Source organism: Trematomus bernacchii, unplaced genomic scaffold (genome assembly GCF_902827165.1).
Source record: "Trematomus bernacchii unplaced genomic scaffold, fTreBer1.1, whole genome shotgun sequence".
Lineage (NCBI taxonomy): Eukaryota > Metazoa > Chordata > Actinopteri > Perciformes > Nototheniidae > Trematomus > Trematomus bernacchii.
In genome coordinates this window covers 2,763,184-2,780,518 of record NW_022987782.1, presented here as the reverse complement: position 1 = coordinate 2,780,518, position 17,335 = coordinate 2,763,184, and the positions used below count along the sequence as shown (strand labels likewise).

At 43.3% G+C, this 17,335-nt stretch overlaps 2 protein-coding genes across 2 annotated transcripts in view; both read right to left on the bottom strand.

Moving 5' to 3' along the window:
* The window catches only part of LOC117497392 (regulator of G-protein signaling 22), a 40,180-nt gene that overhangs the window by 20,271 nt on the left and 2,574 nt on the right, over window positions 1–17,335 (bottom strand). Inside the window, exons 6-18 of the mRNA XM_034149370.1 lie at window positions 16,550–16,612; window positions 15,762–15,941; window positions 15,285–15,536; window positions 11,216–11,704; window positions 9,992–10,500; window positions 9,686–9,838; window positions 6,697–6,856; window positions 6,098–6,220; window positions 5,845–5,946; window positions 4,212–4,406; window positions 3,367–3,459; window positions 2,922–3,112; window positions 24–186 (exon numbers count right to left, since the gene is read on the bottom strand). Of these exons, the coding sequence (XP_034005261.1) occupies window positions 24–186; window positions 2,922–3,112; window positions 3,367–3,459; window positions 4,212–4,406; window positions 5,845–5,946; window positions 6,098–6,220; window positions 6,697–6,856; window positions 9,686–9,838; window positions 9,992–10,500; window positions 11,216–11,704; window positions 15,285–15,536; window positions 15,762–15,941; window positions 16,550–16,612 (2,673 nt within the window). The remainder of the gene's footprint in view (window positions 1–23; window positions 187–2,921; window positions 3,113–3,366; window positions 3,460–4,211; window positions 4,407–5,844; window positions 5,947–6,097; window positions 6,221–6,696; window positions 6,857–9,685; window positions 9,839–9,991; window positions 10,501–11,215; window positions 11,705–15,284; window positions 15,537–15,761; window positions 15,942–16,549; window positions 16,613–17,335) is intronic.
* LOC117497405 lies at window positions 14,988–16,244 on the bottom strand. Its single transcript, XM_034149384.1, has 2 exons — window positions 15,762–16,244; window positions 14,988–15,536 (listed from the first exon to the last, which is right to left on the bottom strand). Exons 1-2 carry the CDS (start codon window positions 16,200–16,202, stop codon window positions 15,099–15,101), a joined length of 879 nt encoding a protein of 292 aa, XP_034005275.1. The 5' UTR covers window positions 16,203–16,244; the 3' UTR covers window positions 14,988–15,098.

Sequence of the window (17,335 nt, the reverse complement as noted above, 5' to 3'; positions counted from 1 at the left end):
TTATAAATGATCTATTGACATACATCATTCTGTTGCTCTGAGGAGGCGGGGCTGTCGGAGCCAAAGAAGTATTTCCTGTTGAGGTATTTGGTAGCAATATGAGACGACCTCTCCTGTCTGACAGCCATGTCTCTCTGAGCAGTCCTTCTGTACTGCTCCAGATCCAGCCAGCATGTCAGATGGATACTGTGTGAAAACACAAACGTGCACAGCAATCATGTTATTGTTGTAAACTACGGCCCAATTCCAAAACGTCCCCTACATCCTCCTCCTACACACACTCCGTTGGTGTTATCGCGTGGAGGTTCTGCCACATTAAGTTCCAGATCAATAAGTGGGGAGTGGGAGTGGGCTATCGATCCCTCCAACAGCGAGTCTGTCGGTCCTGACTTCAACATCACTACCTGACCATGTGCAGCCCTGTTTGTGTCCCTCACGATACACGCTGTTTACAAACGTTTTCAAAAACATTTACTAGTAAACTGGGCAAAATAAGAGACATTTCATTTAATTTGTCTAGACAGAAAAACTGTTAACGTGTGCATTTGATTTTAACGTTTGTATATTTACAGACAGTAGTAATCACACACTTTATAAACATCAGATTTAAAACTGAAAGAGTTACAAAAAAGAAACTCCACCCAGGTTTATTTGAGTCTTATTATATTTGTTGTTGTCCAAAATCTGCTGATTTAAAACCGTTGTTTACGACAGGTCCTGTTTCTGTCTGAGTGAGGGGGATTCTTTCCAAAGCTTGCTGCCCTGTAACGACTGAGTGAACAGAAGTAGAGGACTTAATTGCACGACTCAGGGACAGAGGCTTTTTGGTTACAAAGAAGGTCTTTACGAGCAAAGGTTCGGTACACGGTAGTTGAATCAGAAGGCAACCAAAACAGACGAGAATTAGGCAGGAACAGGGTCAGGACACGAAGCTGGGTCAGGACACGAAGCTGGGTCAGGTACATGAAGCTGGGTCAGGTACATGAAGCTGGGTCAGGTACATGAAGCTGGGTCAGGACACGAAGCTGGGTCAGGTACACGAAGCTGGGTCAGGTACATGAAGCTGGGTCAGGACACAAAGCTGGGTCAGGACACGAAGCTGGGTCAGGTACATGAAGCTGGGTCAGGACACGAAGCTGGGTCAGGTACATGAAGCTGGGTCAGGTACATGAAGCTGGGTCAGGACACGAAGCTGGGTCAGGTACACGAAGCTGGGTCAGGTACATGAAGCTGGGTCAGGACACAAAGCTGGGTCAGGACACGAAGCTGGGTCAGGTACATGAAGCTGGGTCAGGACACGAAGCTGGGTCAGGTACATGAAGCTGGGTCAGGTACATGAAGCTGGGTCAGGACACGAAGCTGGGTCAGGTACATGAAGCTGGGTCAGGACACGAAGCTGGGTCAGGTACATGAAGCTGGGTCAGGTACATGAAGCTGGGTCAGGACACGAAGCTGGGTCAGGTACATGAAGCTGGGTCAGGTACATGAAGCTGGGTCAGGACACGAAGCTGGGTCAGGTACATGAAGCTGGGTCAGGTACATGAAGCTGGGTCAGGACACGAAGCTGGGTCAGGACACGAAGCTGGGTCAGGTACATGAAGCTGGGTCAGGTACATGAAGCTGGGTCAGGTACATGAAGCTGGGTCAGGACACGAAGCTGGGTCAGGTACATGAAGCTGGGTCAGGACACGAAGCTGGGTCAGGTACATGAAGCTGGGTCAGGTACATGAAGCTGGGTCAGGACACAAAGCTGGGTCAGGACACGAAGCTGGGTCAGGTACACGAAGCTGGGTCAGGTACATGAAGCTGGGTCAGGACACGAAGCTGGGTCAGGTACACGAAGCTGGGTCAGGTACATGAAGCTGGGTCAGGGACACGAAGCTGGGTCAGGTACACGAAGCTGGGTCAGGTACATGAAGCTGGGTCAGGACACAAAGCTGGGTCAGGACACGAAGCTGGGTCAGGTACATGAAGCTGGGTCAGGACACGAAGCTGGGTCAGGTACATGAAGCTGGGTCAGGTACATGAAGCTGGGTCAGGACACGAAGCTGGGTCAGGTACATGAAGCTGGGTCAGGTACATGAAGCTGGGTCAGGACACGAAGCTGGGTCAGGACACGAAGCTGGGTCAGGTACATGAAGCTGGGTCAGGACACGAAGCTGGGTCAGGACACGAAGCTGGGTCAGGTACATGAAGCTGGGTCAGGACACGAAGCTGGGTCAGGACACGAAGCTGGGTCAGGTACATGAAGCTGGGTCAGGACACGAAGCTGGGTCAGGTACATGAAGCTGGGTCAGGACACGAAGCTGGGTCAGGACACGAAGCTGGGTCAGGACACGAAGCTGGGTCAGGACACGAAGCTGGGTCAGGACACGTGGAAACTCAATATTAGGGAAAAATACTGCTAGAACGCTTGAAAGAACAAAGACGAACTGGCACTGAGGGGAATGTGGACACAGACTGAAAAGACAGGGGGAGGGATGATAATGGGGCACAGGTGAGAGACTAATTAGGGATGGTTACGCAGGTGGGGCGAAATCAAGGTCAGGAAGTGCTGACACTGAAATGAGAGGTGAGAAACAAAATAAAACAGGAATATCAGAATGATAACAAAACATTAACCTGCTGGCTAGGACCTTACAACCGCCCCCCACCTGAAAGAAGGGGAGCCTGGTTCAGCTGTGAGTGAGACTCCAGACGGAGAAGAAGTGTGTATGGGTCGGTTTGGAATTAGGCCTACATTTCACTGTATAAACATCCTTTAAACAATTTACCTTCTGTGCATTTTCATACTGCCTTCATTTCATTTTAGTGTGAATATCGTGAATGTTAGTGTAATGATTCATATATTTAGTGTTTGGCGTTTAGGTACATTTGAGAAAGGACAATTGCTTCACATACTAACTCTTCATACTTCTCACCTAGCATCGTGATTCTGTAGATAGGACATAAAGTGTCCTATCTCATGGTGGTGACGGAGTAAGGAACCCAGACGGTAGCCTTTAAGATTTGGAGACACTCGGGACCAAGAATTAGGCGCATGGGAACCCTTTGTGAAGGGAGTTGAAGGGTCAATAGGAGAAGGAAATAATATGGACTGGGACTGCTCCACCTGTAGAGGATACACAGCAGCAGAAACACAGCAAAGAAAATAGGGTGTGGTTTTACTGAAGGCACCACAGTATGTCCTCATTGGCACGTTCAGGCCAAGTCATTCAGTCTTTCACCAGGGGATAACTAACATTGTTATTAAGCAATACACTTTAGTGTTCACGTTGGGAAATTAGATGTGTTATGCTCACAGGTGTGGGTTTATGGCTTTTATCAGAGGTCCAATAATAAATAGACCTGTGGATGCTGGCTGACCTGTTTCAGGCGGAACTCTGACTCCTCGTACAGACTCTGCAGGTCCCTGTACTCCTGACTGTCCACTCGACGCACCTCGTCCTGCATTAAGACCTGGAAATTCACACACACATGGTCACACACACATACGTACACAGCAATGGCATCACCTTGTGTCATTTATCAGTATTCAAGTGTTATGAAAACCAAATGATTAAAAACTCTAATCAATTTGATCTTTACGGTGTTCATAGATGCAGATGTCAGATGTGTCGATTTTTCTGTAGACTTCCTTAAGGAATAGTCTAGTTGCAAGCTCATATAGTGAACCCGGAAATAGAAATGTGCTGTATAGTATGAGTCCCCAGCACTGCCGGATGCTAACTTGCATAAGTTTGGCAATTTGCACAATTAGCACAAGTTGTGTTAATGTAAATTGGCATTGTAGCCTATGTAAACAATAGTTTAAAAATGGCTTGGCCGATTTGGACATTTTTTGAGTGGTTTTGGGGTTATTGAGTATGCTGAATCCATTTCTGACTTGTTCAGGATTAAAAATGGCAGTTTTAACCAGAAAGTGGCAATATGTGTACTCTCTTGGGCATATTTTGACTACCATGAGTAGTGTTGCAACAATATGGATATAGAGCACAAGATGAACATTATTATCTCTACTGTGGACCATTTTTGTTTCAAATAAATAGGCAATCTGTCCAGGCAACTAAATCTTCAAATTCTACCCAAAATGAATCATAATCAGCCAACAGAGAGTACAAATATGGCCACTTTCTGGTCAGCTGGCAACTAGACTAGAAGCCCAATTGTGCAGATGAAAGGGAAGTGCATTACACTGTGGATGTACCTACCTTCTGAAAAGACTCTTTGTCCCTGCTGAGCAGCAGCATCCATGGCTCCAGCAGGATGTTCAGTGTGTGTTCCTCAACCCTGTCAAACACTTCCTCAAAAGCAGGCATGAGCTGGTCATACACCTCTGTTCTGATCTCCTCATCTACACCAATACTCCTCCTGGCAGAGCTGAAGAGATAGGTGGAGTAAAGGAGCTGAGGAGGAGAGTAGAGGAGAGGAGAGGAGAGAGGAGAGGAGAGGAGAGGAGAGGAGAGGAGAGGAGGAGGAGAGGAGGAGAGGAGGAGGAGAGGAGAGGAGAGGAGAGGAGAAGAGAGGAGAGAGAGAGGAGAGGAGAGAGGAGAGGAGAAGAGAGAGAGGAGAGGAGAAGAGAGGAGAGGAGAGGAGAGGAGAGAGGAGAGGAGAGGAGAGAGGAGAGAAGAGAGGAGAGGAGAAGAGAGGAGAGGAGAAGAGAGGAGAGGAGAGGAGAGAGGAGAGGAGAGGAGAGAGGGAGAGGAGAGGAGAAGAGAGGAGAGGAGAGGAGAGGAGAAGAGAGGAGAGGAGAGAAGAGAGGAGAAGAGAGGAGAGGAGAGGAGAGGAGAGAGAGGAGAGGAGAGAGGAGAGGAGAGGAGAAGAGAGGAGAGGAGAGAGAAGGAGAGGAGAGGAGAGAAGAGAGGAGAGGGAGAGAAGAGAGGAGAGGGCTTTCTTATTTCTCTTAGATTCTCTCTCTCTCTTCTCTGTCCCCTACTGAGACAGGAGTTTCTTCCCCCTCTCTTTGAGACTTTCGCCTCTTTCGACTTCTCTCCTCCCTTCTCTTCTTCCTACTTCCTTCTCTTCTCTTTACTCCTCTCTCCTGCGCCTCTCTTCTCTTCTCTCTGGGGCCTCCGCTCGTGACATTCTTGCAGACCTTCTCGTCATCTCTCCAGCCTCTCTTTCTCTTCCTCCCTCTTCTTCTTCTTCTTCTACTCTTCTTATCTCTAGAGAAAGAGAGGAGAGGTCATAAAAGTGTCATCCCTTCCTCTCCGTGTCTCGTCCCCATTGTTCTGTGCTCTCCTACACAATATCCACTATCTCTCTTCACAGCTGTACCCAATCTCTTTTCTTTTCTTGCAACTTGAATGAAACTTTATTTTATTTCCATGGAAAAAAAGAGTTTCACAAATGCAGCTATTTTGTATTTCTTGAAATTAGTTGGGTGTTGTACAATTGGCATCGACAGCAAAGTATAACCTAATAAACGTAAGGAAAGGTAATGACATCATGAGCGAATAGATGTATCAAATAGTGTATTGCAATTCTTTGGCAAAAGGAAAACCAAGCAATCCTATGAGGAATGCAGCACGATCCAACTCAACTATCATACTGCAATGCACACACACTGTATATACTTTATGGATTTTTGCTTAATAGACAAAAGAATATTCCTTCTCCTCTTACAATAGTTTGTTAAACTTCTGTTTACTTATGATTCCAAATAGCAGAGTTGGTGACAGTTTTAAAGAACTGACATTAGTTTAAGATCCATCCCACTACCCTAATATATATGTAATGTACATGCTGTATTTAAATCAGACAGTAGTTAACAGCTTAGTACTTTGTTGGTAGTTGTGAGCAGAACAACGTGTGTGTATGGTGTGTGTGTGTGTGTGTGCTGACCTGTGCTTCCCTCTGCACTCTGTAATGGTCCAGTCCGTCCTGATAGAACAGCTCATGGTAGTGCTGCAGGTCAGTCCAAAAGTAAACTGCATTCTCCCACAGCTGAGACAAAAACAGAACCTCTGACTGTCATCATGGACATGTACACTTTAGATGTTAATGTACGATAACAGTTTCATTTCAACGTGCAATTAAGACTATATGTCTGGACATGTGATCCAAATGGCAAACTAACCAGTAGCTGCTATGGTACCTGGTTTCCAGATTGTTCACAGAAGTGTGTGAAGTATAAGCCGGCACACGAGTCAGCACATAAAGCCTGGATCATCTTTTCCATTCTTCTGCTGTCCAGTAACTGACTTCTGCCAGAATATAACTGACGAAATACAAACACAGAAGAGACGTCTTTTAATAAAATACATTTATCAAAAATAGAAGAAAATGATGGATGCAAAGATGTTTTCCTTTTTGCTTCAACAGACAATACAACGATTCATCATGTAGTCTACAGTGTGCAAACATAGTAAACAAATCCCATTATAGCTTCCCAGACCCAAGTGTAACATCTCAAATGTATATACAATAAATATATATAGATATATCTATATCTATATATACACACTGTATATATCAACGTATAATGATGTACAACAGAGAATGCCGCAAATCCTCAAATTATGTTTTTGTTTACTAAGTGACTGTGTTCATATTCTTCATTTATCCATGACAGCAGCATCCCACCTGCTGAGAGAACCTACAGTGAGAGCTGCACTGCTGCTCATCTCTGCTCATCTCCCCCCCTCAAACCAGGTATGCACCAAGTGGTTCAGTATCAAATCCTGATGCTCCTACCTGAGTATGGACGGAATGGGGGGAGGGGGTCATGGTGGTGGAACCATGATGGGGCTGTGTGTCTGACAGAGGGCTAACACTGCAGGCTGTCCACAGCTCCAGGGGAGGGGGGTCTTCATGCTCTGCCCGGGCACAGTGGGACGTCCAGAACCGAGGGACCCTGTGGGGAGAAGGAGGTGAAAATGAACAAGAACATTTACAGAAATACTTATTTATGAAGGTGTACTGAATCTACAAAACTGCACAGGAGCTGAAGACACCTACCGCTCAACCTACAGTTAGTAAAAACACGTGGCTTCTATTCTGTTAAGCAAAAAGGCACCATATTCACATAAAGCCACTGTAACAGATCCTGAAGGGTGAATTATTGTCATTCACTGTGACATAAAAAAAACAGATTTACAATAACCAGCATTCGGCCCAAACACTGACTCACCCACAGAACTCTCCAAATTCACACTTTATTTTAGTAGCTGTATTAACACTGCGATAAACCCAGAAACATCCTTCTCATAGGCATCTACAAAAAAAACAGTATGTCAGAATGTGGACTGGTGATGATCAACACAAAATTACTCCTACCACAAAACGCACTCCTGTAACGACTACTTTCTCATCAGCAACACATGGAGCCACAGTTTCACAATTTCAGACCACACTCAGATCACTATCAAATAAATAACCGAAAATGTAATCACACCCACCACCCAGATGGCACTTAAACATATTACTCCTGAAAGACCCAGATTTTAGAGTTTATTTTAAAAAAGAATGACCATCCTTGCTAGAAACCAACAACTCTCCTGACATAGGATTCAGCTTCTTTTTTTTACATCAGGAGGTAAGGAGACTGGACACCCTATCCTCTCAAACGCCTACAGAAACAATAAGTACAGAATTACTCAAAACCAAACATGAATTGAACTATCTTCTTAATTTAAAACCTTCTCAGACTCCATCGACAACATTTTGATTTGGAAACAAATATGGCAACTTTCTGGCAAATCAACTAAAATAACAAACTCAAAGATCTAACATCACATCGAAGACCCCTTTGGGAAATGAGACCACACTGCAATAAATGAAACATTCAGAAACGTTGACTCTATAGTTTGAACTAATAGTACACAAACTGTACACTACACCTGCCCACGCTGATGCTTTCCTGAGGGACTGTTTCCTCCTACAAAGCAGACCAACCCCTCACCGTAGATGAACTCAGTAAAGCACTGCTTATGCCCAATAACAAGTCCCCAGGATTACATGGATGCCCAGTCAAATACGATAAACATTTCTGGTCATTACTTTTGTCTATATTCTTTCTATTGTTATTATAGACTTTCCATAGCCCAAAATGTCCCCATCATATGAAAAGCGATCACACTTATCCCAAAACCCAATAAAGACCCTATACACAGCTCCCGCTCTATGTCATTAATAAATACAGACGTTAAAATCGGACTGGAATCTGTTATCCCATCACTTGAATCAGACAGGCTTCATTAGAGGGAGACAGTCCTCAGAAAATATGTGAAGTATATTCCACACAACAAATCTATAAAAAACTAAACCTGACAGAAATGAATCACCTTCTGGCCATCAATGTGTCACTTGACGCAGAAAAGGTGTTGGATAGGTTATGGTGGCCCTTTCTCTTCACCTCCTTAAACCACTTTGGCTTTGGCCCTTACTTCATAAACTGGATTAAGACATATAACACACCATCAGCATCTGAAACCACCAATGGAAACATATCTCAATCGTTCATCCTAAACAGAGGCACTAGGAAAGGATGCCCATTACTCTCTGCCACTCGCTTCAGCCATAAGACAACATGACAGCATTTCAGGCATTAAAACAATTCACTCCACCATAACATGTACACCGATGACATTCTACTTTATATAACAAAAGCATCAACATCCTTCCCGTCAGTCCACAATCTGATTAACAGTTTTGGCAAGGTTTCTGGCTCCTCCATTTATTGGTCTAAATCTGAGATTCTGCCTCTTAGCCATTTGAACTGTGATACCGAGGTTGGGGGTCTTCCCTACACCCACACAACTAAATCCATAAATACCTTGGAATCAATGTATCAAACGTACGAGATAGTATTTATATGCTTTACTCAGGTAAAAGTACTATGTAAGTAAAACACCTGAAAAAGAAATGTTAAGTACTCTAAAGGGAAGTTTTATACAATTATTAAATGATTATAACATGTACAGGTAAAAGCAGTGTTGTTGTTGTAGTTGGTGGAGGTAGAACTTGGGAGGATTTGACTTAAATATAATTATTTTCATAATGGAATAATTTACTGATTATTCTAATCGTTAAAGTAAGTTTGAGAAACCGGCTCGAGATACACTTTTTGTTATATTCCATGGAATGCTCTTAACATCCCGATAGCAATGAATATTTTAAGTGCTTTGACAAAATATCCATAAAAAAATGTCATCTGTGGAAGCCGTAATACTGTAAAAAGCACGACCAATCATTTTAGCCGGCCCGGCTAAAATAACTGGATGGCCTACCTGCCTGTCAGCCTTCCATCTGTGCACAAACTTATCTCGTGCCCTCATTGGTCATGTGTCGTGTGTGTTGGAGGAGGGGCTCTGTAAGGAAGTGGCAGATTTTCTCCGGTTGTGTATTTTCAAATTCTAGCGATCTCGAGCCGGTTTCTCAAACGTACCTACCCCACCTTTAATATCTGAAAATAATAAGAAATAATGCAAAGGTCACCACAGTCCAAACTGCAATCTCTACATTGTTTGTTTTGTCAGACCAGCTTTACAATTATTTTCTAAACCTATGGATAAAACTCAAAGTATATGACATCAAATATAAAGGTTATTGTCTTACAGTATATGCAGTTAAACACATTGTATCAAGTAGCTAAACAGGTGCTGAACATATGAATGGACTAAATATGTAAATAAACACTTGACCCACATACTGTATAAGGGAACTTGAATACAGTGAATCTCACCAGTAGTGGAGCAGAGCCTCTGTGAGGGGGGGCTGGACGGAGTGCAGCCTGTCCTCCGTCCAGCAGGGGGAGGTGGTGAGTCCCAGCCTGGAGAGCAGCTCCACAGAGAGGCTGCTGCTCACCAGGTACCTGCTTCTCATGAGGACCAAATACCTGATGAAGACACCACCATTTGATACTTCATTTTGTCTTTAAAAGCTGCAGCTTTTGTCAAAAAATGTCAATATTAAACCAGGACCACTTTGTAATTCTGTTGCCCCCAAGTTCAGTGCAGCTGTTAAAGTTGTATCCTGTTGTAATGTTTACCTGTTCTTCCGCTCTCTGTTCTGGGGAGCTTTCAGTCTCTCTATATCCATCCAGAGATTAAGCAGCTTCTCTCCTGACGTTCCTCGCAAAAACTCCTTTAACTCATCAACGCCTTGTCTGTTGCCACGGCAACAGGTACCCTGGCAACAATTACCATGGATATTTTCCTGGTCTCTGTCTCTTCTCCCTACCTCTCTATTCTTCTTAGGCCACTTTGTCTTTTCTTCCCCTCCGCTCTTCTTTTTGCCTTCTTGAAGTTTCTCTTCCCCCCCCCCCAACCTGTCTGTGCCCCCATCAGCCAAATGCTGAATGCAAGCTCTACGTTCACAGGATCTGTGTGTGCTGTTACGATGTGTCTGCTCTCCTGACGTGCTCCAACAATCAGAAGTGTCTGCCTGGCTCAGTGCATTGTTCAGCACCTGTTTAGCCACTTCCTCCAGCTGCACTTCAGAAGGCTCTTTCAGAAGTGTCTCCTCTCTAGTGTGCAGGCTCAGCTCCGTTTGTGTGCCCTGGAGGATTGGGGTTTTCCCACATTGAAGACTAGAGGAGGAACAAGAAGAAAACGTACATATGTTCTCCTGCTCAGAGCATCTGAATGTTACACTGCATTTTGTGTTGAGATGTTCCATGTGGTCAGAGCATAGACATGTAACATTGAGCATCCTCATTGACCCTGAGAAGTAAGAAAATAGGTCATATAAGAGTCCTTATCTCAGTAGACTCTAGCCTACACATATGCAGTGAACATGGAGGAATCTCACAATGATATACTGTACCTTCTTTTGCTGAACTGTTCTTTTGAGAATGTGAGCATGCTAGGACCTTAAGAGCTTTTTTGTTTTCCTGGTCAGTTTGGGCTGAACAACGCAGCTGTGGGGCTGACATGGGGGTTCCACCTGAACCGCCTTTACACAAGACTGGGCTCCACTCAAACAACAACTTGGCTAGTCTGGGAAAGAACAGAAAAAAAAAATACATTCACAGAGAACATCATTTTCTCTCACCTTTTCTTTTATGATCAATGTTAATGGAATTACCAAACTTGGCAATTGATATTTGTGTTACACAACTTTGAAGTGTTATAAATGAGTGTCAGTCAGTAAACTGGTCTTTACAGGGATCTGGCCCAAAGACTTTTCTCACGATGCAGAAAGAAAGGTAGAGCTACAGAAAGCTACACAATAACTGCAGTGCATTGTACACTTTGCAAAGTGCATCGTATACCTTGCAAAGTGCATCGTACACCTTGCAAAGTGCATCGTACACCTTGCAAAGTGCATCGTATACCTTGCAAAGTGCATCGTACACTTTGCAAAGTGCATCGTACACCTTGCAAAGTGCATCGTACACCTTGCAAAGTGCATCGTACTTGCAACTGCAAAGTGCATCGTACTTGCAAAGTGCATCGTACACCTTGCAAAGTGCATTGTACACCTTGCAAAGTGCATTGTCGTACACCTTGCAAAGTGCATCGTACACCTTGCAAAGTGCATCGTACACCTTGCAAAGTGCATCGTACACCTTGCAAAGTGCATCGTACACCTTGCAAAGTGCATCGTACACCTTGCAAAGTGCATCGTACACCTTGCAAAGTGCATCGTACTTGCAACTGCAAAGTGCATCGTACTTGCAAAGTGCATCGTACACCTTGCAAAGTGCATTGTACACCTTGCAAAGTGCATTGTCGTACACCTTGCAAAGTGCATCGTACACCTTGCAAAGTGCATCGTACACCTTGCAAAGTGCATCGTACTTGCAAAGACGACGCTGAAGTTGGCTTCCGATTCAGAGCTTCCGATTCGGCAGTTAAGCGAACAATCCTCCGTGTTTGAACCTCTTAAATCGCTGCATAGCCGATTTATTTGGACTGGATTATCCCAGAGAGTCTAAACATTCTTTATAACACAGTTTGAGATTTGTGAAACCTTAATTCTATTTGTGAAAATACAAAAAAGAGAGATTTCAGTGCTTTTTCGCATCCTGGCCACATTAGACCAGGTCCTGATCTAAAAATCTAAAAATGTTTGGTTTTTGTGACCAGTTGGACTCATTAAGGCCATTGTTTCCCTTCATAAATGCAACTACGGAAGTGGATTGAAGTCTTTCAGAGCCTGTCACAGTTCCAGATCATACCAGTGTAAAGCTATATGTACATTAGTAATCATAGTTTTTCTATGTCAAAAAAAGTATAAACAGCATGCAACAATATCAAAACTTGCTAAACATGCTCACTTTATTATATTTGTGTTGCAAAGGTCATGCCACAGTCTGACAAGCATAACTTGTTTAAGAATTCAAAATGCAGCCCCCACTTCAATCAATAAAGCATTCCAAATATATATATCATGTGCAGTGCTCATTAGTCGCCCTCATCCCATGCAGTTTAAATATACTGGGACCCCAGCAAGGCAGCGTTACACTGGTGAGTACATGTGAAAGGATTTCAGGAGCCTTTTGCTTCATTTACATTATTTTAGTGGTTTGAGTAAGAGTACTTTTTAGAAATTCTAACAATGTATTTTTGAAAATGTATGAAACTAAAAAAAGTCTCCATACCTGTTAAATAACAAACTAACTTTCTACAAATAAATTCAAGATGTTTTTTAAGATAGAGTGTATACATGTTCTGAAGCCACTGTGGCCTCAGGATGCTTCCGACACAACATTCAATAGCTTTAGCCAACGAGCTGCTGGGTCAGGTGAGGCTGCAGCAGCTCTGTGCCCTGATGTGAGCTACATAATCTGTCTTTTGGAGTATGTGGTGTTCTAAGGCGCCGTTTACACGAGGAGAAAACGGCTTGTATCTGCATAGTTTCGCGTGCGTATAGCCCTATTATTTAGACGAGGCCGATAGAAACTGACCACACAAACGATAACGGGTCCCAAGGTGGATAGATTTGCAAACGAAACGCTCTGGGGGGTCAACCGAGTCCGTTTAATTGCCTCTATACGAATATTGCCTGAAAAAATAACGACAGCCCCGCCTCTTCGCACCTCTTCCCACCTCTCCCCCGCCTCATTGCTGATTTGTTTCTACAACAACAACAACAAGAATGGCGGATCACAGGGTTGCTGTTGTGCTCCAGACGCTACTGACCATGATTAATATGTTAGTGCTACAACTACGGTGCTTCTACGACAACCACAAGCAACTAGTGGACATGAAGAACCACATACACGACATGTGGCTAAATCCACCGCGGAGAACAACCAGAAGGGCGACCAGGAGAAAGTTTTGGGTAAGACCGGGCAGAACTAGCAGTTGGTGGGACAATTTTGTCAATGGCGTTGTCGTGGACGATGAATGGAGGGAGAACTTCCGCATGTCCAAAGCCTCTGTCGTTGCCCTGACTGAAGAACTGCGCCCATATATCGAGAAGAAAACTACAAACATGAGGGCGCCAATTGATCCACTGAAAAGGGTTGCTGCGGTTCTTTATTACCTGAGCGACGAGGGAAGGCTACGGAAGACTGCTAACGCCTTCGGAGTTTCCCGCCCGTCTTTGTCCCTCATTATTAGGGAGACATGCAGAGCGATCACCATCCACCTGGGTCCAAAATACATCAAGCTGCCTTTTACTGAGCCCGAGACCGCGGATCTGGTTGAGGGGTTCCATTGTACACATGGCATGCCACAATGTTTAGGAGCAGTGGACGGAACCCACATCGAAATCAAGCAGCCATCTAACGACTCCACTAGTTACATCAACAGGAAAGGAAAATATTCCTTTAATGTACAGGCTGTCTGTGATTACAGGTACCGATTCATGGATGTCGTGGTAAAGTGGCCTGGGAGTGTGCATGATGCACGGGTCTTTGCTAATTCCAAGCTAAACATGTACTTAAAAACTGGAAAGATCCCTGCTCTGAAAAAACAGATTGTGGACAAAGAGGAGGCCATACCATGTATGTACATAGACTGTACATTTTTTTTAAAGGTGTTTATTAAGATGTGATAAACATTCTTTGTTACATTCCCTGTCCTCACTGTGCAGCTCCTTCAGCGACAGGCTGCTGTACAATATTCATATACCTGGCTAGGTATATGTACCTGGCTGCTAAATCTGAGGACTGTTACAGGATTTTTTGTATTATATCCTAACTGTTTTTAGTACTTTTTAATGCATGTCACATGTGTGAAACTAAGCAAATAACTATGTGATTCTCCAATGTCAAAAGTGTGAAACTAAAAATAAAATTGGCTGCAACCACTTCCAGACTTTCTTTGAACTTAATGTGCAACAAATGTCATCATCCTCATGAATGAAGTTATATGGCCCATTCTACCGAGTCAGGTTGTCCATATATATTTTGTACCGTATTTATTTACACATATAGTAAAAGAACCGTACATTTTGATATGGTATTTTCAGACTGTATTGGTCACTAGCGAAACATAGTACATACACTGTAGTAAAAAACTATTATATTAACCTGTTAAGATTGTGTTACCTTCCCTTCTCTAAATAGTATTTTAACCAATATTTGAGGATTTTCAGTAAAAGTAATATAAGCAAATGTTGAATCAAAGTTGAATTTATACAATTCATAAAAATCATAATGCAAACTTTCTTTGTGAAATGCATAATACTGATCATATTGATTCCAGAGATGAAATAGAAGGGAATGAGGCTATAATGGGTAATTTTTTTGGTATTTTGAGCAAAACACTTCATAGACATGTTTTTTTATATATCTGAGACTATAATATATGCCTAACAATAGTTTGGGCTTTACCATTAAGGCCCAATGTGACATATCACAGTTCAGATATTTGACACTAGGGGGGGTTACTTTTCATAAATGTGGTGTATTTAGTCAAAATTAGGTTTACAAGGTGAAAAGGACTTACAGCCTCCCACACACTGATATAGATATCTCACTGACTGTAATGAGGGAGAAGGAAAGAGAGTGAGGAGAGTGCTTGCGGAGTACATTGACCCTTACATGAAAGACAAGACTGTTCTTTTATTTTAATAAGGTTTTTTATTAATAACATTATTTATAAATGTGTACACAGTAAAAGGGAAAAAAATACCTTTGCTAGCTAAAAAAAAAAGTGATTCTCCATTTGTACAAAGTCTGGTGGAGTTAAAAATAAAAATGTTTACAGACTTCCTTTGACCAAAAAGTGCTGTGAAAAAAAAAAGAAGCTCACTGCTTTACTGCTCCTCCTCATCCAGTGACCGCCTGAATGAATATGGAGGAGATTGTTGCTGTGGGGTGTGTGTGGTACAGAGGGGTTTAATCTTGGTGTGGCCGTGTGTGGCCTTCGGGGTGGGTATGAGGGCACCTGGAAGTGTCCATATCCACTGTTGTTAGTATGAACTTGCATGAACTGGCTCATCAGGGAAAGGCCATTCTGTACAGTCACATTAATGTTGTCCATGGTGTTGTTCATACGATCCATGCTGGCTGCGCTGCGGCTGGTTGCTTCCTCCATTAAGTCCAACATCCGGCTTTTTAATCGCAGCTCTTCCTGCACCGCATGTTCAGCTGGAAGCTTCCTCTTCATGCGGTCACTTCTGTGGCCGTCCAGCCGTGCCTATAATAAACCAGAGAAAGTTTGAATTAATACACAATAGGACCATAGCCACCAGATAACAGAACACAAAAGGCATGTTGTGAAATAGTTCTCAATACATTTTACAAATAAAACAGCTCTAAATACTTTCTAATTTTACCAAGCTTAAACCGGTTCAGTTTTTCAGTGGAAGGTACTGCATCATAGTATATAGCAAGCCCTTTAAGATTGAAATCATGAACATACCTGGAGCAGATCCCTGCGATGACTCACAACCGCAGCAGTTGGCAGAGTTCCGTTGGATCTACTCGACTCTGGCAAATCCGTGGAATGCTCCAAACTCGGGGATGAACTTGGTCCGGGCGACGACTCTTCCATGTCGAACAAGTCCCCTTGTACCTGTTTTAGTTTCGCTGTAAGCTGGCCCTGTGAAATTGTGTTCTTCTCGTGAGGGAAATCTTTTTCAGTCGGGGTCCTCGGATATTGCGCCTGAAATAAGTCGGCTATCTCCGTATATTTAGGCTTGCAGGACTCCCAGTCTACATTATCCTGTATTTTTGTCGTCTTATACTCAAGTGTTACACTTAAAAGAAGTTCCACCTCGTCGTCGGACCACGAAAATAGCTCCTTTCTTGCGCGAATAACAGCCATCTTCGTTTGTTTGTTTTGTTTGTGCCTCACACACATCCGGGGGGGATCTTATACTCGCTGCTTTTGGTGTATTTTGTGGCGGAAGTTACAGCGCCACTTACAGTCCCGCCATATGTACTACAGCTTTCGAGCGGTCTCGTGTGGAAGTACAGCGCCACTTACAGTCCCAGCATATGTACTACAGAGTTTCCAGCGGCCTCGTTTGAACAGACACGTTAAATAAAACAAATGCATGTGAACGGAAGACTTTTTTGAATACGAATACTGTGCATAAAATGCAAACGGCCTCGTGTGAGCGGGGCCTAAGGCTCTGTGCCTGTTAGCATGTTAGCCTAGCACCTAGCTCAGGGTGACAGACCCTGCAGTTTGTGATGGACTCTTACCGCTGATGCACTGGCAGAAAGAACATAATTGCGAGGCCTGGTCTCCTGAAAAGCAGGTGCAGCCTACAAACAAGAGCAGGGAGGAGGAGACACATGTTGGCACAGTCATGCATTACAATCATAAAGCAGAACAACAAAAACAGTTAGCCAAAAGCAAAGCTGGATCATTTATGAATTGCTGTTAAAGCATAAACAGTTAGAATGCTTTAGTAAGTTTTACTTGAACTTTAATAAAATGATCCTGTGAGGATAATAAGTGAATTTGAAGCAGACTCAGTGTCAGGGTTGGGGAAAAATAGGACCCAAATCATTAATGCAGTAAAAGGACTAAAAGGTCAGGTAACAAAAAGCGAGCTTTATTTCCCAAAGCTGAATGACAAAAGAAAACAAGGAACAACTTAACATACCAAAACCGGGGGAGTACGAGGAAGGATCAGGACAAAAAACCTCAGGAACAAACATGGAGCGTGACGGTAGCATGGACAAGAGCAAAGAGACTAACAGGTATCATAGACGAGAAACGACGACGAACAGACATGGAGCACAGACAAGACAATGTGAAAAAAGCACTGAAATCTCCCTTTTTTGTATTTTCACAAATAGAATTAAGGTTTCACAAATCTGAAACTGTGTTATAAAGAATCTTTTGACTTTCTGGGATAATCCAGTCCAGATTTGATGAGTCTAGGTATAGTGGTTTTAGATCAGGACCTGGTCTAATGTGGCCAGGATGCGAAAAAGCACTGAAATCTCTCTTTTTTGTATTTTCACAAATAGAATTAAGGT

Bases quoted from the DNA above. Each gene is read 5' to 3' on its own strand.
- LOC117497405 (XM_034149384.1), bottom strand. From the start codon at position 16,202: ATGTGTGTGAGGCACAAACAAAACAAACAAACGAAGATGGCTGTTATT. The intron at 15,537-15,761 runs GTATGTTCATGA...GGTTTATTATAG, and splicing joins ATCGCAGGGATCTGCTCCAG to GCACGGCTGGACGGCCACAG.